General features: G+C 29.5%; 2 protein-coding genes, 1 non-coding gene and 1 pseudogene across 4 annotated transcripts; 3 read left to right on the top strand and 1 right to left on the bottom strand.

Annotated features, from left to right (window-relative positions):
- The first annotated feature begins 1,811 nt into the window (after positions 1-1,811).
- On the top strand, positions 1,812-8,380 carry LOC105635613 (cyclin-dependent kinase C-2). Its single transcript, XM_012218695.4, has 13 exons — positions 1,812-1,971; positions 2,066-2,221; positions 3,533-3,614; positions 3,830-3,920; positions 4,045-4,074; positions 4,260-4,369; positions 4,464-4,536; positions 4,624-4,744; positions 4,897-5,014; positions 6,175-6,314; positions 6,441-6,498; positions 7,421-7,491; positions 7,599-8,380. Exons 2-13 carry the CDS (start codon positions 2,112-2,114, stop codon positions 8,119-8,121), a joined length of 1,527 nt encoding a protein of 508 aa, XP_012074085.1. The 5' UTR covers positions 1,812-1,971; positions 2,066-2,111; the 3' UTR covers positions 8,122-8,380.
- Positions 8,381-10,032: 1,652 nt separating this feature from the next.
- On the top strand, positions 10,033-12,435 carry LOC105635612 (putative xyloglucan endotransglucosylase/hydrolase protein 25). Its single transcript, XM_012218694.4, has 3 exons — positions 10,033-10,485; positions 11,016-11,209; positions 11,971-12,435. The coding sequence occupies exons 1-3, from the start codon at positions 10,201-10,203 to the stop codon at positions 12,299-12,301; spliced, it is 810 nt and encodes a 269-aa protein (XP_012074084.1). The 5' UTR covers positions 10,033-10,200; the 3' UTR covers positions 12,302-12,435.
- Positions 12,436-12,588: 153 nt separating this feature from the next.
- TRNAR-CCU (transfer RNA arginine (anticodon CCU)) lies at positions 12,589-12,661 on the bottom strand. The gene has a single exon. It is a non-coding gene; the product is annotated as a tRNA-Arg (tRNA).
- A 5,642-nt stretch (positions 12,662-18,303) lies between these two features.
- On the top strand, positions 18,304-19,532 carry LOC105635611 (putative xyloglucan endotransglucosylase/hydrolase protein 23; annotated as a pseudogene). Its single transcript, XR_016322228.1, has 3 exons — positions 18,304-18,577; positions 18,665-18,858; positions 18,937-19,532. The product of XR_016322228.1 is annotated as a putative xyloglucan endotransglucosylase/hydrolase protein 23 (transcript).
- The last annotated feature ends 4,699 nt before the right edge of the window (positions 19,533-24,231 follow it).

Here is a 24,231-nt window from a genome sequence, read left to right as displayed (position 1 = left end):
ATAATTAATGAATTATATTTTAAAAAAAATAAAATAAAAAAATATTTTGATCTAAAATAAAAAATTAAGAAAATGAAGAGTTCTAAAATATTTTTTAGATTAATATATTATGGGTTATTAACATTGGAAAAAAAAAAAAAGAATGACATATTTTTCATACTATGTCCCTTCTTTTATCTGATGTCTTTTATATTTTACTTTTCTTGTTTTATGGGATGAAGTTTCAAAGGTGGTTTTTCTTTATTTTTTTATTTCTTTAATAAACGTTTTTGAGTTATTTACGATTGCCGCTCCCCTAATTTTGCATATTTTCCTTTTCCCTTCCTCCTTCTATTTTCTCATATTTTTCATTAAAGATTTTTTTATCTACAAAATTAGAAAATGTATAATCTTTTTGTTTGTTATTTTTGTATTTTATAGATTTTCATGATTACCCACCATGAAATCCGAGGATTTCTTTTATTTTTTCATTTTATTATGTTTTATTTTGATTTTATTTTACTTTTTTTTTATTTTGATTTTGTTGATCTCTTGTTGAATATTTCTTTGATATTTTATTTGGATTTTGAATGTTTTGTTAATTTTTGATTAATGCTGGGATGAATTTTAATGGTGGTATTTGGTGAAGAAGATAATGAAGGAGCGGATATCTTGATAGAAAACGAAAATGTGAGAGGAGGATAAAAGTTTTTGTCTTTTTTCATTGACTTCACTGCTAAATGGGATGGAAGTACTAAATGATCGACGGACTGAAATTATAAAGACTTCAAAAAGCATTTCTAAAATGGCAGAGATAAAGTGACTGTATTTCGATATATATAGGGATGTAATAATAATTTTTTTGTATAAAAAGATTAGATAAATTAAATAATATCAAATTAGATCCCAAGTCAATAATTCAAATCTCTAAATGCCATGTCGGCTTTTATTGTTGTGTATATTTATATATAGATAGATAGATTATTGCAAAGTTGAATAAACGTTCGGTTTGGTTCAAACTAAATCGAAGCCATAAAATATAAACCGATGTTTCTTTACAATAAATCGAAGTGGACCAAAATTTGTATATGAATTAAATCAATCAAATCAAACCAGTCATTTCGGTCTATTTTTATCGATTTTACCATTTTGGTTCGGTTTTAAGCCCAACCTTGAATTTTTGTGTAATCAAATTGAACCGAACAATAAATTTGGTTCAAACCGAATGAACCGACTAACCAAATCTCTCTTGGACATCAAATCAAATCAAATCGAAATGAGTCGGTTCGGTCGATACTTTTGCTCATCCCTAGATTATTGGAAAGAGAAAATGAATAGCTTTATAACATTGAAAAAAAATAAAGAATTTTATAATTTTTGAATAAGAATCTGTTCAAATTAGGAGATACTTAAATTAAAATATTAAAATTTAAAAAAAAAAGAAAATATGGCATCAATTTGTTATGATGTTATTAACTATTGAAAATTAAATTAAAGGATTTATTATTAATGTAGTAAATTTATTATTGAGTTATTAATTATTGTAAATGAAGAAAGAGAAATATATACCATCTACTCCAACAAATAATATTATACTCCAATCAAATTTGATAAAATTTATTTTTAGGTGTAATTAAATCCATAAAATTAAAATTTTAAAATTTAATTATGCATTCCAGTCAAATCAAATAGATAAAAAGTAGAATTTAATTGAATTTCACAGAATTTTTACACATGTAATTCAACCAAACAAGCCGGTACAAACAGGCGTATACTCCATTAACAATGCATTGTTGGTCTTCTCCTACCAATTAAACGACATCGTTTTAGAAATCGTACTCGGAACACAAAAAAGCTAATAGCGTAGCATCCTCAAAACACGACTCGTCAAATTCTATTCCTCCTTCACACTTCTGTCGTCACAACGGCCACTGTTCTTTTCTGTCTCTCTCTTGATCGAGGGTCTGAACTCCATAGTCTCAGTACAACAAGGTATATCCATGTCTTCGCTGTCTCTCTGTTTCTCCCTTTGTAATTTTCTTATTTTGGCATTTAAGATGGAAATATTATGACTTTTTACCTTTAGCAATCAAGAAACAAAGGGAAGAAGAATAAGGTTGGAGGATTAAACAATGGCTATTGCGGCCGCTGGACAGCTCAATATCCATGAGTCGCCCTTGTGGGGTTCAAGAAGCGTCGACTGTTTTGAAAAATTGGAGCAGGTTGGCGAGGGTACTTATGGGTCAGTTTTTTTCCCCGTCAAATTTGTTATCTTTTTGGTGCTCCTTGTGTGTGTGCATGTTTTTTTTTCTTTTTAAATTTAAATTTAGGGTTTTGCAAAATCTAATGTTGTTTCAAATTAATTTCTGTCTACACCCATATAGGATATTCTGATGGTCTTGTGGTTGTGGTTACATTAGTGTAATGAATTCATGATGCGTTATGAAGCTTCATGAAAAGCTTAAGTTGAATGAATTTGAGAATTTGAACATTTGGGTTTGTGGATGGAGATGTCTGGTAAAGGATAGATTTTGAGAAGTAACGAGAGTTGTTAATGGTGTCACCCATACATACTTGCCTTAATTCACCCACATAAAAGCCTAAAAAGAACAAAGGGTGTAATTATTGCTGAATGGATATGTGCATGTGTTAACAGTGCCAAAATGTGAGATAGCTTAAGTAATCTGACAATTGCTACTTTTATTGTGTGCAAAAATTTGACTAATTAATGAATTTCATGGTTTGTATCAAAAGAGAGGAGATCTAGTTCCTGTAAACTAATTAGTAATTAGTTATTGACTGCATGGATGTTTGAAAAGAGAACAATGGTGAACAGAGGGTTTATAGGTATGATCTGCTAGAAGGAATGTCTTGTATAGAAACACAAGTTGAGATCTGGAATGTATTTGAAATGTTTGATTAGTGGAAAAAAACTGGAAAATATGTTACTTTGGGTTCATATTGGGCTAATAAGATGATGCGATTAGGACTGTTTAAAGTAAGAGATAGTAGAAATTTATTCTAAGTGCATAATTTTCCTTTAAAACATCTATGCTTGTAATTCGGCATGACAAAATAATGAATCTAAGCATGTCTTTCCATAATCTAAGAGCAACATAATGTGATGTTGATGTTTTTTTCTGCCAAGTGGTATTTATTGTTTGTGCAATTTCCAAAATTTTTTAAACGATGTCCTTGGTACTCATAATTTTGAGAAGAATATTTCAACGTTCAACGCAGTTTTCATCGTTGCGAACCTCAAGTTCTCCACTGTCTAAATTTCCTGCAAGCTGTTCATTATTGCCCAGCCTTGAATTTCTTTGAAAAGTGAACAGAAATAACAAATAGTACAATATATTGTAAAGAACACAAGCATGAGTATCTTATAATTTAAACATGCTTCACATTCTTGTCCAGCCCTTTGCTTCATAGCTTTTTTTTTTTTTTTTTTTTTTTCAATTTCTGTCAAAGAAAAATTTCCATATTTTTTCCTTTATGATTTTTGAAGCTGATGACATTAATATGATTGGCGCGCATGCTTTTCTTCATGCAGTCAGGTTTACATGGCCAAAGAACGCAAGACAGGTGAAATAGTTGCTTTGAAGAAAATAAGAATGGACAATGAAAGAGAAGGGGTACATTTATATTCTTATGAGTTTATTTGTTTGTACAAATTACTTGATTGACATTGATATATCCCTTTATATCTTCTGTTTAATCCTTTTATACTTTTAGTTTTTATGCATTGTGTCTGAGTTCAATGAGTTAAAAATGGGTTGTCAGTTTATCTTGCTCAATATAGAAAAGAAATATATATTCCACTATTAAATAATTCTTGAATTTTCTGCAGTTTCCCATTACAGCAATACGTGAAATCAAAATTCTAAAGAAGTTACATCATGAAAACGTGCTTAAGTTGAAAGAGATCGTGACTTCTCCTGGTAAGGCTGTAAGCTTTCCAATTTCATTGTACATGTATGGTGTTGCACTTTTGATGTAATTATTCATGACATAGTGTAGGAGTTGTTTCCTTTAGATATCTAAATTTATTGGGCTGTTTTTCAGGTCCTGAGAAGGATGAGCAGGGGAGGACAGGCAAGTCCTCCACTCTTGCATGTTTTGCTGTTGGTTTATCACAATTTTTTAGTGTGTGGATGTGTCCATCCAAGTGCACATGTGCATGCACATACCATTCTTTTGATGGTTTTGCATCCAATGATGCACATGGTCAGATTGTTTAAGGGTAGTTGATTAATGACTACTGTAATGTTGGTTTGCAGATGGTAACAAGTATAAAGGTGGAATATACATGGTCTTTGAATACATGGACCATGATTTGACAGGTCTTGCTGATCGTCCTGGGATGAGATTTTCAGTTCCTCAAATTAAGGTATCAAGATGAGATGGAGCTTCTGGTGCTTCACATTGACACTATCCTTTCTTCTCATCATTTTATCTCAGACTCTTGCACTTTTTTTCTTTAGTGTTATATGAGGCAGCTTTTAACAGGCCTTCACTATTGTCACATAAACCAAGTGCTTCATCGTGATATAAAAGGTAATTAAGGAAACAAATAATTTATCATTGAATATTGTTTTTTTACTTCAGAAGACAATGGGTAGTTGAACTCTTTTTTCATTGCAGGCTCTAATCTTCTCATAGACAATGAAGGTAATTTAAAGCTTGCAGATTTTGGGCTTGCTCGATCATTCTCAAGTGATCACACTGGAAATCTTACAAATCGTGTTATTACTTTATGGTACAGGTAGAGTTTTATACAATGAAAAGACTGTTCATATTTGATTAGCTAAAATTTTACTTTCTATTACACAGTGCACTACTTCCTTCCACCTAACTAATGTGAGAAATATGAAGAAACATAAAAATGAAAATGCAACTTTTACTTCTTTTGAACAGACCGCCAGAGTTGCTGCTTGGAGCAACAAAGTATGGTCCAGCTGTTGATATGTGGTCTGTCGGCTGTATTTTTGCTGAACTTCTTCATGGGAAACCAATTTTTCCTGGAAAAGATGAGGTAAGTAGATTAGAATTCTTGATTTTTACATGCCTCATGAATGATCATCACCTTGCACTTGGACAGAAGGATTTGAATTGTGAGATGTGAATTTGATAATGAATTAATTTCATTTTTTGAGTTTTTTTTTTTATTGAACATGAATGTCAGTTTATGAATATGAGTAAAAAACCTTATTTAAATATGGATCTGAAATATAAGATTCACTTCAGATCTAGCTCAATTAAGTTCACCGGCGTATCTAAGAATCTAACTCCTTTCATGAAGTAGGTTAACTTTCATTCCCAATATTTAACCACCCCTAATTTGAATAGCATCACTGTTAAATGTGTTTTGAGTGGATAATGACATTTTAATTTTAGAAAGAGAAGGAAAAAGAAAAACAAGGGGAGAGACCCATTATTCAAGTGTTCACAATCTTGCCAGGCCTGCATCATGATCATGTCTAGATAATTTTGAGTGAAATAGACTAGTGATATTGATCTTTCTATCTTGTTTTTGGTCAGGTATTGATAGCTAGCCTTCTATAGATGTGCTTTCTTTGATTAGTTATGGGATAAATACATAGAAGGTTGTTAATTTGTTATAGGGTTAAAGCAATAGTGGTGAAATGTTACAGGAGTAATTAAAGGGTAATTTACTAAGATTTTAATTTGTGTTTAATTATTATTTAGCGGATTGTATGAATTTTCTTATATATATTTTACTAGCTGTGGGGCTGAGGCTCATTACAGTGGTTATTGTTATTGGAGTGCTTGTTAAATTCTTAACATTGTTTTTCCCCCTTCTAACGCCATTCAACCAACCTAGTTCCCTAGTCAAATGTTAAAGTCAACAATTATTCTCACCTACTTTATATTTAAAAAGAGGAGTTGTCCAAATATTTACAAGTTTTTTATCCTGCTGTCTATGCTGTGCGATTTGATCCATAAATTGCCTTGTTTGTTTGGATTTTTAGCTTTTGTGTTTCATTACTATGTAGACACATGTATGGTAACTTGTTCGTCATTTTCAAGACTTCCCTAACAAAAGTTTATTGTTGTGATTCGGAGAAAAAGTTATAGGAGTTGATTTTATGTTGCAATTTGATTCTTTTAATTGTTACATCAGTAATTTGCTGACTTGCTATAATTCTAATAGTCTTTTTCTGACTTTTGTAGCCAGAACAATTAAATAAGATTTTTGAGCTGTGTGGATCTCCAGATGAGGTTAATTGGCCTGGAGTTTCTAAGACTCCTTGGTATAATAATTTTAAACCAACAAGGCCTATGAAGAGACGCCTGAGGGAGGTTTTCAGACAGTAAGTTTTACCAATTTTTGTGCCTTTTGCTTAATTCTTCAAACCCCACCACTCGTCCCTGCCAAACCCCCCAAGTTTTTCTGCCTTCTTACCTCTTTTTTTTTTTTTTTGGTGTGTGTGTAATAGTTTTGACCGTCATGCTCTGGAGTTATTGGAGAGAATGCTAATGCTTGATCCCTCTCAGGTATCTTTTTATCAGTTTTTTTAATAGTCATTTTGTTTAATATGATAGAATTGGCTTAGATTATCCTATGTTCTACTACTGGTTTGGAGTCTGAATGTCTGTTAAATGTCTAGGAGTTGAGTTATTTGTCATTTTTAAATTGGAGTTACATGTCAACGTTAGTTTGGACTATTCCCACCCTTAGGGCTGCACACAGTTTGGTAAACTGACTGAACTAAACCGGTTCCTTGCATCTTTTGATGAATCTGTGTTACATTTTCCTTGAGAGTATAAAGTTATCAGGGATGTAAATGCATGACTAGTGAAATTGGCTTTCTACATTTCTTGGCGTTGCTTTTTTCTTTCTGATTGATTTTGTTTAGAAGCCCTTCTATGAGTATGTGCCATCTTCTTGCTTAATGTTATTATACAACTCTGTTAGCCAACAGCCATAATATTAATCATTCTGCACTAGTATCTCTTAGACTAGTGTGCACTTTATTTTCAATTTGATTTTCTTACCTCATGGTTTTGATGATAGACATTGGCCTGATGAATTGGCTGCTTTAAGTGTTGCAAAGATGGCATTTTTCATTTTTTAATTTTTTTTTTTTTTAATTTTGAAGTAAATGGATATGGATCTCTCTCTGAACATTTGTATGAGAATTGCTCTTTACGAGGTAACCTAGGTGCAGATCCAGGTTACAGTTTATTTACCTTCTGATCTATGATAAGTTTTAATGAACTCTAGCAAAACAGAAAAAAGTGCATGCAAAAAGATTAAAGAGAGGGAGAGACAAAAAAATGCCCCTGCAATGTTCTCTGGATTATCAGTTGGTGGTGTTCTGAATGCAAAATTCAAATTTTCACTGTGCTGCATCAGTTGAATTATGTTCAACTATATCTCACTTTGTGCTTTTTACTATTTTTCATTATAAAACAGAGAATATCTGCTAAGGATGCACTTGATGCTGAATATTTCTGGACTGACCCATTGCCTTGTGACCCTAGGAGGTTTGGCTTGCTCTTGGCTGCATTGTTTTATTTTAAATAACACAATGATTGTAGCATATGTTAGTAGGCTTGTTTCCTTGACCAATTGTTTTCCTTTTCTCGGTCAGTTTACCTAAATATGAATCATCCCACGAGTTTCAGACAAAGAAAAAGCGCCAGCAACAAAGACAGCACGAAGAAAACGCAAAACGTCAGAAACTGCAACACCCCCAGCAGCATGGTCGCCTTCCACCTATTCAGCAGTCTGGTCAGGCACATGCACAAATGAGGTCAGGGCCTAATCAGCCTGTACATAATTCACAACCAGCGGTCGCTGCAGGGCCTAGCCACCATTATGGCAAACCCGGGCCTGGCCGATACCCCCCAAGTGGAACAAGTGGAGGATACAACCATCCAAACCGTGGAGGTCAAGGTGGAGGCTACGGGACTGGACAATATCCTCCACATGGTCGGGCACCTCCCTATGGTTCAAGTGGCATGCCTGGTGCCCCTCGTGGTGGTGGAAATTATCCCCAAGGTGCCCCAAATTATCCCCAAGGTGGCGCTCCATATGGTAGTTCTGGCGCTGGTCGAGGTTCAAACATGATGGGCGGAAACCGGAACAACCAGCATTATGGATGGCAACAGTAGTGTGATTTGATTATTAAACTCGGTTTAAGCATATATTGAAATCATGATCATTTGAGTTCTTTAGAATTTTCTTATGGTTCCTGCAGTTCCAAATTTCTGTACTAGAGAGCAGAGACCATTATTGAGCTTAGTTTCAAATATATTATGGTTGTGATCTACATCACTAAATCCCTCTGGAACCTTAGAATTATAGATGGCTGTAATTTTTTTCTTTTGGCTGTATCTGCATTACTAAATAATTCATTTTTATTTCATAAAATATTTTATTTATTTATATAAATTGGGTTGCAATAGCAAGTAGGTAAATGTGTTTATAAATATCAAAAGATTATATAAGTGGATAAAGCATTATCGAATAGAAATGAAAGTGAATTAAAATCCATTTAAGAATATATTAAGCTGTTAATAATTTTACTAATCATATTTGTTCTAAAATTATTTAAATAATATCCAAGTCTATCCCAGGACGAAATATCAAAAAAAATACAGTCAGTGCTGTGCTTATCCATACATAGCAAATATATATATTTCATAATTCATTGATTAAAGATATTCTTGAATTCAATTAACAAAATTTCTTTGGAAATCTTTTAGTTTCAACATGAATTGAATATGGACAGTTTGTTCACAAGCCAGTGGAGAGGGAAGAAAGAGATGTTTTTCATGTGATGGTTTTGTCGTCAAAGTTATTTGGACATGGACTCGTCCTTTATAATTAGTTGAATCCGTGAGGAAACAATCTTTTCAATTTTAGGAGCTATTAGTGTTTAAAGAGATTTTATATCAGGGCTATAAATTTAAAATTTTGAGTTAAAAAAAAAAGATTCATGTTATCTCATCTCACTTTTCAGAAATTTAAAATATAATTTTATATTTGAATGAAGTAGGCACTTGAATTAAAAATTTTCTTAAAAGCTTTCAAATATTATTAAGTTTGAAATTTGTCATTAACCATATTTAATTTCACAAAGCAATATATCAAATTCAATTTGAACTCTCCACGAGAATTTTATTAAAGTATCATCTCTATATGAGTGAAGAAACGTGTTAAAAAATAAAAAAAAAGACTTGATCCGAGAATATTCCAAAGATATTTCTTTCTGTTTGTATCAGGAAAATATCTATTAATTAATAGTTAATTGTCAGATTTATGGTTGAGGTGGCGGCAGAAAATCCAGTTTTGGAGTTCTGGAACGGATAAAGATAAACATCAGGTGTTTGTCCTAAAGCGGCAAGCACTGAACCTGTTCAACAATTTCAAACTTGTATTTTTTTTTTTTTTTTTTTTAAAAGAAAAAGGAAAAGACATCACAGGTTTGGACCATTTCTATACCCACCTGTTCACAGCTTCAACCCTACAATGCATGCAATCTTTCAATATTTTTTAATTATAATTTTAACTTTTAATGGATTTGTTCTGTCCTTAATAGGTTTGTTGGATTTTTTTTCCGAATTTACATTATAAAAAGTATATAGTCCGAAAAATTAATTATCTAATTTGTTAATATTAATCTTTTACATCAATTGATTTAAGTTCAAATAAGCCAATATTATTAAAGAAAATGCATATTACTTTTTTTTTTTTTATAAATTTTTGATAGTAGATGCTATGGTTGTGTTTCAATTTAGATTTTCATATAAATAACTGTGAACTGTGTTAATTACATTTGAGAGAAAAGCATTAACATTTTAGTATTGATTACAATAACTTAATTATGGGTTCAATCTTCGAATGCAAACTCTTATATGTCAGTGTATTTGCTTTCGAAAATAAATGAGGATTAATCAGATTTACCATAGACTGTTAAAACGGACACGAGTTTGACAACTAACCGGAAGTATATATATATATATATATAAAGAAAAGGTATTTTTTGTTACAAAAAAGAGCAACTTTCAACATGGTTAGCATTAAGTTCTCTATTTAATTAAAACCAAGACTATTTATTAGATCCGTGAAAAGATAAAAGAAAATTGTTCCTTTTTTGTCAATTCATTTCTTGCTTGTATTTTCTCTCACTACTATAAACTTAACACTCATCTTTCAACCAAGCTTCACTGGCCATACTGTATCCATTAATGGCTTCCTTTTCTCCTAAGTCAAGTAGGTTTATATTTGTGTTATTCTCCATTTTGGTTGGCTCTTTTGTGGTTGCTTCTTCTGGTAACTTCTACCAAGAATTTGATATAACTTGGGGACAAGGTAGAGGAAAGATCCTAAACAATGGTCAGCTTCTTTCTCTTTCTCTTGATAAAACTTCAGGCTCTGGCTTTCAATCAAAGAAAATGTATCTTTTTGGCAAGATTGATATGCAACTCAAGCTAGTTCCTGGCAACTCTGCTGGCACTGTCACTGCCTATTATGTAAGTTCTCCAATATTTTTAATTTGCATAAATATTCAATTCTATATGTTCTTTTATCCATAAAATGTAATTTTATTTTATTTTTTTAAATTGTTTATTGAAAATTTAAAATAACTTTTGTCCATCTTTTCGAAATTTATTTTTCTGTACATAAGTATTATATTGATTTAATTTATATATTCATAGTAGGCAAGATTAACATGTCTCACCAAAAAGTGGCTTATCAAATAGGCAATTTATATCAACAATGTGTTGATTTGCTGCATTAAGGTGAAAATAAAAATTAAAATTCAGTAATAAAAGTGCATTTATTAAAAAGATTAAAATTTTTTACGACTTACAGTTCGAAAAAAGATTCTTGGATACTAAAAAGTGAAAAGATATATCTAAATTCTAAAAAAAAAAGTAATTTTTGAATTTCTCAAATTCAAAATATTCAAAATATAAATATTTAATATTTAATATATCTAGATTCTTCAAGGTATATCTATATTACTAGCTAGCTACTTAATTTAATTGTGTTATTTCAGATGAAATCACCAGGATTTACATGGGATGAAATAGACTTTGAGTTCCTGGGAAACTTGAGTGGTCAACCTTACACACTTCATACCAATGTGTATAGCCAAGGCAGGGGTGAGAGAGAGCAACAATTCCACCTTTGGTTTGACCCAACAGCACATTTTCACACCTATTCTATTCTTTGGAATCCTCAGCACATTTTGTAAGTATTAATTAGTCATTTCTTTTTTTTTTAATTCCATTTTAAGTTTTCATTTATTTATTTTTATATTCATTGAGAGATTTAATGAGCCGTCAACACTGCATGCTACATAACATGAATAACTCTCTCATTTGAATTCACTAAATTAATAAAAATATTTATGGTCAAGAGGATTTGAAATCAAGGTTCGAACTCCTGGAACTCTTCGAGGGGACTGCATTAGATAGACTCATTTTGAGTTTTTTAAAAAATTTACTTTTTTCCAAAGTGATTCTGATTGATTTTTAGTTAGTTTTAAACTAGTTTTTAGTCCATCTCTTAAAAAAGCCAAGGCCTAAGAAAAGAACAATTTCTGAGAGCAGCTATATTGTTTCGTTGAGCACGGCTGTAGCACTTGGAGACAATTTTGTCCCACGTGTGCGATGTTTCACCCTCAGCCATAGCCATGTCGCCAAAATGTACAACCAGGCGAAGCAAGCACCATGTTTTGGTTCTCGCCATGTGTCCACACAGATCCTAGGATACTTGACTTCGTTTCGGTTCAAATCAATTGAATTAGTATTGATTGAATAAATTAAATTTTTATATAAAAAAATTATAATTTAATCGAATTAATTTAATTTAATTTAGGATGTTATTTTATTTTAAATTTAAAATTAAAATTAAAATTTCAAATACCAAATATCCTCACCAGATAGCTTTGCATTTTAATTTAAAAAAAATAAATAAATTTTAACTATTGATTTTAATTCTTGAATTAGGTTCTTGGTAGATGGAACTCCCATAAGAGAATTCAAGAACATGGAATCAAACGGTGTTCCTTACCCAAAAAAGCAGCCAATGAGGATATACTCTAGCCTGTGGAATGCAGATGATTGGGCCACAAGAGGTGGTCTTATAAAGACAGATTGGAGTAAAGCTCCTTTCAGTGCCTCTTACAGAAACTTCAATGCTCAGCCTTCGCTAAACCAGCAACTGGATGCGACTATACAACAGAAGCTCAAATGGGTGCACCAAAATTACATGATTTACAATTATTGCACTGACACTAAGCGATTCCCTCATGGCTTCCCTCCAGAATGTTATCATTAGCTAATAGTGTAATTAATTATTCCTAAATATAACAATTATTGTAAGATAGAAGGTATATGTGTATGTGTCATGTTCATATGGGTAAGTATGTATATAAACATTCCACATGTAATAATATAATGTTGTTTTTTTCATAGATGGAAAATATTTGTAGATAAATTTTAAAAATACGATGATGTTATAAGTTAGTTTGTCAATATTAATGTTAATTTTAAATATTTTATATTAAAAAAAATTTGAAAAAAAATTGGAATTTCCATTATTAGCAAAATTTGGAAAAATATATACGCGCCAGATAGGGGTCGAACCTATGACTTTCTGCTTAGGAAACAGACGCTCTATCCACTGAGCTACAGGCGCTTCGTTGATTTGTTAATATAACAATCATAATTGTACTGCCATATTATTTGATTCCCTCAGATTTTATACATCGTTTGTTTTGTACGTTAATTTAAAATAAATGTATTGTGTTGTTATTTTCATTTTAAAATGTTATTGAATAATTTTATATCTTAAATATTTAACATATAAATAAATAAATATATAAAATAAAATATTTTAATTAGCAAATGACTTTTATTGTGAAATTTTGTAACTTAATTTCATTTCATTTACAAATTCTCCTTTTTTTTTTTTTTCTTTTCCTTTCATTTCAATTAATATTATAACCTCACTTTCCTGCTTTTTTCTTTAACCTAACAGTGCATGTATTCCATCTTACTTATGCTTAGTCTAAAATCCTTACCCTCTATAGTTTCAACTCTCAGTTTACTCCCTCACTAGCTTCACTAATTAGGACAATATCATTTGAATAATGTGCACTAAACAACATCCTCTTGAACACTATTGGTTAGCTCATACATCACTAGATAAATAAGTATGGACTCAAAAGCAAATCCTTGATGTAGCCCATCTGTTACAGAAAACTCCTCTACACCGTGATTTTCTCACACCGGTTATTGTATGGATGATGCTTATATATTTCGCAGGAACTCCTTTTTTTAGCTAATATCTATTAGAGTATTCCCTTCAATACTCTGTCATAAGCTTTCTCTAGGTTAATAAACACTATGCATAGATCCATTTTCTTTTTTCTATCACTCTTTTTAGAAGGAAAAATGTTGTTGTTGTTGTTGTAGGTCTACCATGTATAAAATCATATTGATTTTTTCAACACCTTTGTAATGTCCCTTAGCCTATGTTTTATTATACTTTCCCAGAACTTAATCGTGTGACTTATAAGTTTAATATCATTATACACCTTTAGATAAAAAAACGCTAATTAGCAACTGACGCATATGTCACTAATTTTATATATTTCATTGCTAATTAGTGACTGACTTTTTGTTATTATTATTTGAATGGATAAGTTAGAGGTTGAATGAGTTGTCATTAAACTTAGACATGTAAATTAGTTTGGAATTCCAATCCAAAATCTTTCTTTCCAAACTAAATTTTATGTTGGAATGCATTTTTTAAAAACTGTTATATGGAATATAGAAAGTAACATACTAGAAAATTCTATATTCTAATTCTTATGCTGAAATTTTATTCATTCTTTTTAGTTTTTAATTATATATTTGAATAATAAAATATTAAATTACAAAAAATATTAAATTAAATATTTGAATAAAGTATTTTAAAATTTAGTATTTAAAAAACTTCCGTTTAATTGTAAGCAACCTAGTTTAATGAAAATTTTAATCTTAATTAGTAATTAATATTGGCCTAACAAACTCTATACATAAATTAAAAAACTAAAGTTGGCTTCATAGAGTCATAATTTATATGCTCTTAAGTTGAAGTCATCTAGCAATCAAGAAAAGGTATTGTCCTTATCTTTCATTGTGCTTGACAAGAAAGTTTCCTTTTTAATACCCCACTCTATTGGACTAATTTTCGCTCGTCTTCGGGGCAAAGAGTCCGGCTTGGGGAAATTTGCATTGTTGAGGATTGAACCTATAACTTAAGTTATAATGATCAACCATGTAAGTGCTCGAACCTATAATCTAAGCTATAAAATCAACCCCATAAATGCTATTTGCCACTGAACTACCTCATTCGAATTTTTTAAATGAACATATTAATTATTCTTTATTAAATTTTAAATTTATATCTTAAAATATATCACAATATAGATTATATTTGTACTTATAGCCAAAAAATTTAAAATTACTAAATTCTAGGCCGAATTTTCATAGAATAGTATAAAATGCTATATTAAATTTTAAAACCCATTTAGAACCGAATGTAATGAAATTTCAAAGTATAAATTATTTCGGAATGAAATTAAAATAAGAGTCATTTCATTCCATACTGATTGAATAATACTCATGAATTTAGACTAAAATAAACAGTTGTTAACTAAGGCACAACCAATTATTTGAACATGTTATATGGTAAATATTTGTCTATATCTATACTATATATAAATGTGAAAATTGGGGGAAATAATAGGATTTCTGATATTGCCCTCAATGAAATTTAGAATATTTTAAAATAGTGTTAGTCATAGCCAATTCGAAAATTACGTTTTGTACGAATGAGTGTTTGGATGAGTAGTTTAACACTCTTCTTCCTTAAGTGAGGTTGAGAGTTCAAACCTTATGGATGAAGCAAATACTCATTAGGAGCACTTTATCTCTTCTTGATCCTACCTAATGCGAGCAGTATTTAGTTATAGCCCAGTGGGCTCAGATACCTGTGGTTAAAAAGAAAAATTACATTTTTGATTGGATATGATTTCTAAAAATTATTTTTTAAATGAATATATATATATATATAATAAAAAAGAAAAAAAAGTATATTCTTCTTTTTTTTCTATGGTTGTAGGAAAAATTGTGGGTTTATTTGGAGATGATATATCGTTTCTTTTATGTGATCTTTTTTTTTATTACTTAATTAACTTATTTATTTATTTTTAAATTTGCGACTTAGAACAATAGAGAAATAAAACATTTGAATAAACTCAAATTCATATTCAAATACTTGATTTGCTTTGTAATATTGTTTATTGACTTGATTTTTTTTCCATCAAATTTAAATTTAATTAAATTATAGCATTTTCAAAGTTATTTTTGAAATTCAAATTAGTAATTCTTTTAATATAATTTATTTCTTATTACATGTTGAATTCTTAAAAGAGTTTTATTCTTAATAAAAATTTATTTATTATTTTCTTTTTCGTTATTGAATTAATTTGTAACTACTATCACTTTAATTTAGTAAAAGATTTATATCTCCCTTGCAATAAATAGATGGCCTCGTGATTAAGCATTTTTAATTTTCTTGATATTTTTTCTTTTATATCCTAAATATGTTTGACTTGAAAGAAAATAATGTTTATGAATTAAAAAAACTAGAACTATATCTTTCTGTTTTGAGTCATTTTTTAGATTTCAAGAGTTTGTGTGTATGTTCATATATTCCTTTCTTTAATGCACTTGGTAAGTAATTCTTTCACTATAGCCAAAATAATTATCATCTTCTCATTTCTTTTATTTTATCTACCAGTAAAAGAATTATTATTATTTTCCATTAAATCTGTATATAGATATTGATTTAGGATTGAGGGCAAGGTTTGGGTATTGTGTGATAACTTGATTTTCTTTTTGAGCACCTATTAGTATTTTAAGAATATGTATTTATAAATTAGGGACTAAAAGATTATGTATAAGGATTAAATTGAACTTTATTTTGAAACCATTTCATTATATAAAAATAGAATCAAACACATAAGAAATAACATTACAAGTAGCTTATATGGTAACGTCTAATACAAATTAACTAATTATATTTATTTTAATTTCAACAAAACTTATATTTTAATATTATATAAATAAAAAATTAAAAAGTATAAAAAAAATAAAAATATAATGAGAATTGACAACGTGCAATGCACGTGATAAAAATGACTAATTAGTATATATATATATATATATATATATATATATATATATATATAATTTTTTTAAAAAATTCAATTGGGAGTGAATCCAATAATGACTAGGTGGCTGCGGTGCATTTCATGAACTATTGATTTTTTTTTTTTTTTTAAGCATTGAGGCGATTTGAATTTGACTTGTCAAGTCATACGTCCATTTGTTATTAGATGAAACTTGAAGATGAATCAACAATAAATGAGAGAAGAATAAAATAATCTTAAAATGTAATCAAAAATAAATAAATTGTGTGTTGGAAAGGTAAAAATAGCTGGGTTTTGTGTTGACATATTTTTATTGTTGTACATGTTCAGTAATAAGCTACTTTTAGAAAATAATCTAAAGGAAATTGTTAGATAACATGAATCTATTTAGCAATTCCTTATAAATATATATATATATATATACTGATGTAGATATCTACATTAGGTGGCTATTCAAATATAAGCAAATAAAGAAAAATCCGTAAATTTATAAAATAAAATAAATACTAAATAAAAGAAATAGCCATTAATGGAGAAGAAAAAGAAGAAACAGCAAACTTTTTCAGAAATACATGTAGATAAGATATATACAGTAAGTAGTGCAATCAAAATATAGACACATAAACAATGCAAAAATTCACAAAAAAAAAAAAACTAAACAAAGGGTTCTTTTTTTTTTTTTGTCCATTTTTAACTGTCTTTTTATTTCAAATTTAACACACACACACACACACACACACATATATATATATATATATATATATATATATATATATAATAAATTAAAAAACCAATAATGAAAATTTAAGAGATTATTAGATAAATTCTTACATAAATTTTTTTTTTATTAAATAAACATTACAGTGAATTGGCATGATTTATAATTTACTAAACTTAGTTTGACATATGAATTCATCTATATACCAAAAACTATATTTTAAAAAGAAATTAATTATTCTTTTAGTATGTGAGTGAGTCGATTCACTCATCGGCGAAAAGTATTTTCATGATTGATAACCGAGTTATAGTTACAAAGTATTTTCATGATTGATAACCGAGTTATAGTTACAAGGAAATAATTCTTGACACATTTTCGACCGCGGTTATTATAGCTGCGGGAAACAATTCTTGACACCTTTTATTTGGAATAAATAAATTTCATAAAATTTTGTGAAATTTATTTATATTTTAAAATTTTTGTATTCGTATGAGAAAAAATGAAAAATTAAATTTTATTAACTCAATTCTATAGATTTGAATATAATTAAACCAAATTCTACTAAAAATTATAAAATTTCTAAATAAATTCCATAAATCTAGACAATCCATCCTCTTAATCTTCTAAGATTATTATGAACAAATATATTTTAAAATAAAAATAAAAAATTTTCAATTTTTAGATTTATTTATAAATGAATTTCTTAGTCAATTTTATACTAACTGGACCATCAATGACAAAATAGAAAATACTAATAGACAGCGCGTTAAATAGGAAAACGTTTGGTAGAATACGTTGGTGTATGGACTGTGACGGTATTTCTGACAGCTCAAGTCGTAACGCGCATAAACAAAAACCAAGTCTTTTGATTTTTTTTTTTTATTTTCTTTCTTTACTAGTTGAACAGGAAAAACGCAACGTATCACGTAGGTTAGAAAGGACGCGCACGTCTGTTTTTTATGTCAAGGGCAAGTGTCCAGATTCATTAATACAAACCACTTAATTCTGATCGAGATTTAGATAAAGTTAAAGCTATCGTCTTTCTTTTTCAGTAGAGATCCAAATTAAAATTTAATATTTAAAAATATAAATGGTTTATTTTGACTTTATTCTACTCAAATTTTTGTTTTCTTAAATTCCTACAAAATTTTCAACAATGCTATTATTCATGGATGTCCATTATGTTAGTGCCTAAAAGCAACTTCCTCTTAATTGACAGCTAATAAACTATTAACAGAAATCTGTATTCTGTTTCCTTTTTTTTTTTTTTTTTTTTTTTTTTTACCTTGTCGCTTCCCTGCATTCCTTCTCTATATAAATACAATCACTATATCAAATTAAATTCATCACCAACCTATTTTCATTTTACATTCAAGTATGAGAGGAGCAGTAGGGTTAATAATCTCTCTTCTAATCAGTTTCTCGTCGGCTTTCGTCGCCGGTAACTTCTACAATGATTTTTACGTTACATGGGGAAATGTTCAAATGAACAATGGAGATCTTCTGACACTCTCTCTTGATGAATCCACTGGGTCAGGATTTCAATCAAAGAATGAATATTTATTTGCTAAGATTAATATGCAGATTAAACTTGTCCCTGGAAATTCTGCTGGAACTGTCACTGCCCTATTACGTAAGTCTCTCTTTCTCTGCATGTATATGTAATTAAGCCTTAATTAATATTCTGATAATTAATATTATACTTAGATATATGGTGCAGGTTTCCTCATTAGGAACAAATCATGATGAGATCGACTTTGAGTTCTTGGGGAATTTAAGTGGGGATCCTTATATTCTCCATACGAATATATACAGCCAAGGCAAAGGCGATAGAGAGAAACAATTCTATCTCTGGTTCGATCCTACTGCCGATTTTCACACTTACACCATTCTCTGGAATTCGCAACGCATAATGTAAGAATACATTAATTAATCTTCTTTCAAATAATAAATACAAATTCTTTATATTGAATCGTACTTTGTGAACTTCAGATTCTTTGTGGATGGCATTCCTATTAGAGAATTCAAGAACTTGGAATCCAGTGGAGTTCCATTTCCAAGTTATCAGCCAATGAAAATTTACTCAAGTCTCTGGAATGCTGATGATTGGGCTACAAGAGGCGGTCTTGTAAAGACAGATTGGAGTCAAGCTCCATTTATTGCTTCTTACAGGAACTTCAGTGCCAATGCCTGCGTATGGTCTAATGGAACATCTTCTTGTGGCACAAATTCTGCATCTGATGACAATTCATGGCTTTGGGAAAAGCTTGATTATGCTCGACAAGGTCAGATGAAATGGGTGCAAGATAATTACATGATATACGATTACTGTAAAGACACTGGACGATTTCCACAAGGCCTTCCTACTGAGTGTTATGTCACCAATTAGCTAGTTTGAAGCTGTAAGAACAAAAATAATTATGGCAATTTAATTGTATTTTTTTGTCTTGTTATGCATACACATTTCCAGTGTGTGCTTTATATTATTTATTACTAGTCAAATGACCGCGCATTGCACGGGTGTATAATTTTATTATTTTTTTTTAAAAAAATTAAATAACATTATACAGGCTCAAACTTATTATTTATCTTCTTATTTATTAAATATTCAATATTTTTGGGCCATGAATTTTAATTGTTTTTGTATCCGATTAAATATTATCTCATTATAAATTGAATATAGAGTAGGAAAAAGAAGCACTACAAATTTAAACCGAAATTTTATAGAGTATTAGAAAAGTAATCTTGAAATTTTTATTTCTTTGAAATAATATCAATGATACACTTAATTTCATTAATTATTGAATAAAAGAAAATAAAAATTTTTATTACTTGAAAGAATATTAATAAAGTTATTACTTTTATTAATGATATGATATATTAAATTGTAATATATTTATTGTTTCAATTGTTAGTGCAAAAAAAAAAATCAAAGAATTTTTCTATTAATGTAATATATTTATTATATGGTTAATAAATTAGTGGAAAAGAAATGAAGAGTTTTACAATTTAATTTCTTCAAATTAAATAATCAAATAAAATAATAATAAAAATACCGCATAAGCAATTCAATTTCTCATATAATTCATTTTTTTTCTTATGTACGTTCATAAAATCATAAAATATAAAGTATGCTTAACAAGTACAAAAAGTCAATTTTCTTTTTTAAACGCGCCAGATAGGGGGTCAAACCTATAATTTTATGCTTAGGAAACAGTTGCTCTATCCACTGAGCTACAAGAACTCTAGTTGACAATTAGATTTCAAATCTCATATAGTATCAGTTTATTTCTCATTTAAAGAAAAACTGAAGTTTTTTTTTTTTTTTGGTGTAAACTACCGGTATCCGAATCCCATTATCAGATATGAGGACGCGTAATCCGGCTTGGGGCTTAGTCATAGTTAAGGCTCCTTTGTAAATGCATTTAATGCGTATCGAATTCGAAAGCTCTTCCCACATATCCAGCCTACGTTGCTAAATGAGTTACAGCCCGTAAGTAAAAAAACTTTAGTAACATGAGATTATATATTTAAACTAGTTGAATGCCCGCCTATTGTGCGGTTTGCTTTATTATCATTTTTTTAAAAGGATTGTTTTATTCATATATTATAATTTATAATTTATAAATTGCATTTACTAACAAATTAACAAAAACAAAAACGATCTCTTAATTAGGAAATAAACTCCAAATTTTTAAATTTATCTTTATAAGTGTGAAGCAATAAATATAGTCATATATATAAAGTGTTGAAAATGAAAAACTAATTTAAGAGTCTTGTTTAATAGTTTCTTTTAATAATTTAATATACAGAGAGTGCACAACAAATTAATTAATACATGGAATAAACTATATTTTGCATTCATGAACACTAGTTTATTGGCATTTACTAGCAGATTACTGATATTAAAAAAAAAAAAAAGAATAATGGACAGCAAAAACAACATATACGGATAAAATTTCAGCATTTAGCGAAAAACAAATTATATCATTAAATGTCGAAATTTTATTTTTAAGCACCATTCTTTTTTTCACTTTGTCTTCATTCTTTTTTTTTTTTTTTTTTTTCCTTTTCTTAGTTTATTTTCTTCATCCTTCTTTTCTTTTTCCTTTTTTTGTTCTTTCTTCTCTTGCTATCTTTTCTTTCTTCATCATCATCTTATTCTTCCTTTTTTTTGTTCTTTCTTTCATCCTCTTCTTCTTTTTATTTTTTATTTTTTATCACCATCTTGTTCTGTCTCCTTCTTCTCCTTCTCCTCCTCATTTTTCGTTTTGCCTCTTTTTGTTTTCTTTCTTTTTTTTTTTCTTCCTCTTTTTCTTCTGTTTCTTATTTTCAAACATTTTCTACTTCTTGTTACAAAAAATAAGTAGATGTCCTATATAGACTAAAAGTCTATATTCTTAATTATTACGAACTCTGTCTTCCTGATTTATGTAAAACTCTGTTAGGGATCCACTTATGTAACTATATATATGTGGCTTCTCATCAATAATAAATACAGTATCGTCTTCTCTCTATTTTTCCTATTATTTTATAATACGTTATCATCATGATTGTTCTACCACGATTTCATTCTACCACTTTTGTAATCAAAAGGATAACGTATGGTTTGCGACAACTAAGTTAAGATTGAAGTATTTTAATTTATTCAAAATTTAAAGGTATGTTTATTATGAATTGATCTAATGATAATATATTATGAATCATTGAGATAGCAAGATTTATTAAGATTAAATATAATAATCCAATGTTATGATCTATTAGTGCATCGACATAATTAATTAGTATACATATATTATAAATACTAGTTTGATTATATATGTTTATCTGAATTTATGCTGTAAATATATTATATATGCTACTCTCAATATGCTTTTTTTGCTAGATTTGTTTACTGTGTTCATAAAAAAAATATAATAAAATAAAATAAAAATATATGTAGATATTTATATATTATCACTTGATGAGCAGCAGAATTTTTGTTTACTGTGTTGCAGTTATAGTGGCATTATTGATATGGGTTAAAAAAAAAAAAAGGAGTTCATCTTGTAATTTGAGACTATAGAAACTATGTAAGCCACAGAATCGATTTCTTAAGAATTTATAAATTGATATTTACGTATGTATCCTCTAAATTTTTCTAGAATTACATTCGAATCCGGAATATGAAAATTCGATTGCTTATATGAGAAAATACTTATTTTTGACATGCATGAATAATTATTATTGATTAAATATAATTATGTTATGATGTGATACTAGTTTCATTGATTATTTTCTGCGATTTTACTATCAATTATGTTATTCTGCGTGCTTGCTTTGAGAATCCTCAGTCATGGTTAGATCACGTTTTACGAGTTTATATTTTTATTTATAAAGTTTTATATAGAGCGCAAAGATTAAGAACAAATATATAACTGATGTGAATATATATTCGTTGCATCAGTTTGTAAGGTTTTTGAATTCATTGATAAATAATGACAGTTTTAGCAATTATTAGTTTATAAACTGATATTTTATTTTTGATCGGTTTATGTATATTCATATTGGAATACATCGTGATAATTTATTTGTCCATTATAAAAATAATATTGTTCTTATTATATTTAGATCTTAAGTTTTATTTTTTTTTTTGAATTTATTTAATTTAAATTGCCAGTAAGATCTATATATTATTATTCAATTATTTATTTTTTTATGATTTTATTATCTAATAAAATTACGTTATTTTATTATAATAACTTTCGTGATATTAAATATATAGATCTTGAAATTATGAACTTTTGTATTTCGGGCAAGAATTATTATATTTAGAAGCGATGGATCCTATAGATAAAATTAAAGAAGGAAATTAAGGATCTAATAAAAAATATCACAAAGGCAATAACTTTCTTTCATTGTATATTTGATAATTAAATATCCGTTTTTTCTGTGGAATGGTTTGAAAGAAAGGTACGACGACCAAAACCTTACATAAATGGATGTATTATTACAAGATTGTAAAATTGTAAGTTATTTTGATTTTGCAACATTAAGATTATTATAATTATTTGTTAGGAAAATCGCTATTTTTCCCGCCCTTCGGATCGGCTTCAAGCAGGAACAAATGAGAATAAAATAATGACTGAGAAATTAAAGAGAACACGATAATTTAACGTGGAAAACTCCCCAAGTGGAGAAAAACCACGGCCGTTGCCAAACGACAATCAAGAAAAATATTCACTATGCGGCAAATTGTTACAACCACAATTACAAAATATTTTTCTACTTGACACCCTCAAAACACCCCAAATATTTTATACTCCAAGGGATTCCAAAAGGCTCCCTAATATAAAACACGTTCAAGTGTGTTTTGGTGTGTTTGGAAAGCTAAACATTAGCTTCCTTTTATAACCAAACCACCTACCCTCAAATCTCAATCTCCCCGATGTGGGATTGAGCAAAAGTTAATTTTATATTATTTTTTTTCTTTTATTTTCAACATTCAACAAAGGAGGCTAACAATCTCCACCTTGAAAATAAAATAAAAAAAAAACACAACATTGTCTGCTACCGACAATCATAATTCTTATCGTCAAGAATTATCATACTCCACCATAAAAGAGTATCGCCACTTGGAACCACTTTACCGACTCCAAGAATTTTCCATCGGCCATGTCGGATCCCGCTAGTAGTTTATGGTGCAACCCTCCTGTTGACTTTTCTGAGAGTTCATTAGCCATCGACATATTTTTTCCACCACACACTTTGCATCAACTGTCAACCAATGCCGTGCGCATTTCCGTGGACCAGCTACCAATAATCCGTCCTCTTTCATGGCATCTCAACGGGTAGCAATCATGCCATGAGGACACACATCTCTCAATTACAGAGAGAACACATCATCTCCTTCGCCACAGGAGATCACATTGGCAGCAACAACGTTAGAGCTTCTAGCCGAATCAGCTCCACCGTTCGAGCAATCCTTCCTCGCGTGTCCAGTTTGACCACAAACCCAGCAGACAACCTTCCTCTTTCCGGAGCTTTTATTCTTTTTCTTGGTACCGACAAATAAAGCTGAATCCTCATATGATTTATTTTTCATTTCATTCAGTCTTCTCTCCTCAGTAAGGAGCTTACTAACCACATCCGCATACACCACTTCCTTACTACCATATTTCAGAACAGGTTTCATGTGCTCATATGTCGAAGGAAGTGACAGGATGAGTCGGAGAGCTTTATCTTCATCTTCGGTTTGCACTCCAAGAGTTTTTAATTCAGAGACGATGCCATTAAGAACACTCAGAT

Source organism: Jatropha curcas, chromosome 8, assembly GCF_041381405.1.
Source record: "Jatropha curcas cultivar XTBG-Jc1 chromosome 8, XTBG_Jcur_1.0, whole genome shotgun sequence".
Taxonomy (NCBI): domain Eukaryota; kingdom Viridiplantae; phylum Streptophyta; class Magnoliopsida; order Malpighiales; family Euphorbiaceae; genus Jatropha; species Jatropha curcas.
This window is presented reverse-complemented; position numbering and strand designations above follow the sequence as displayed.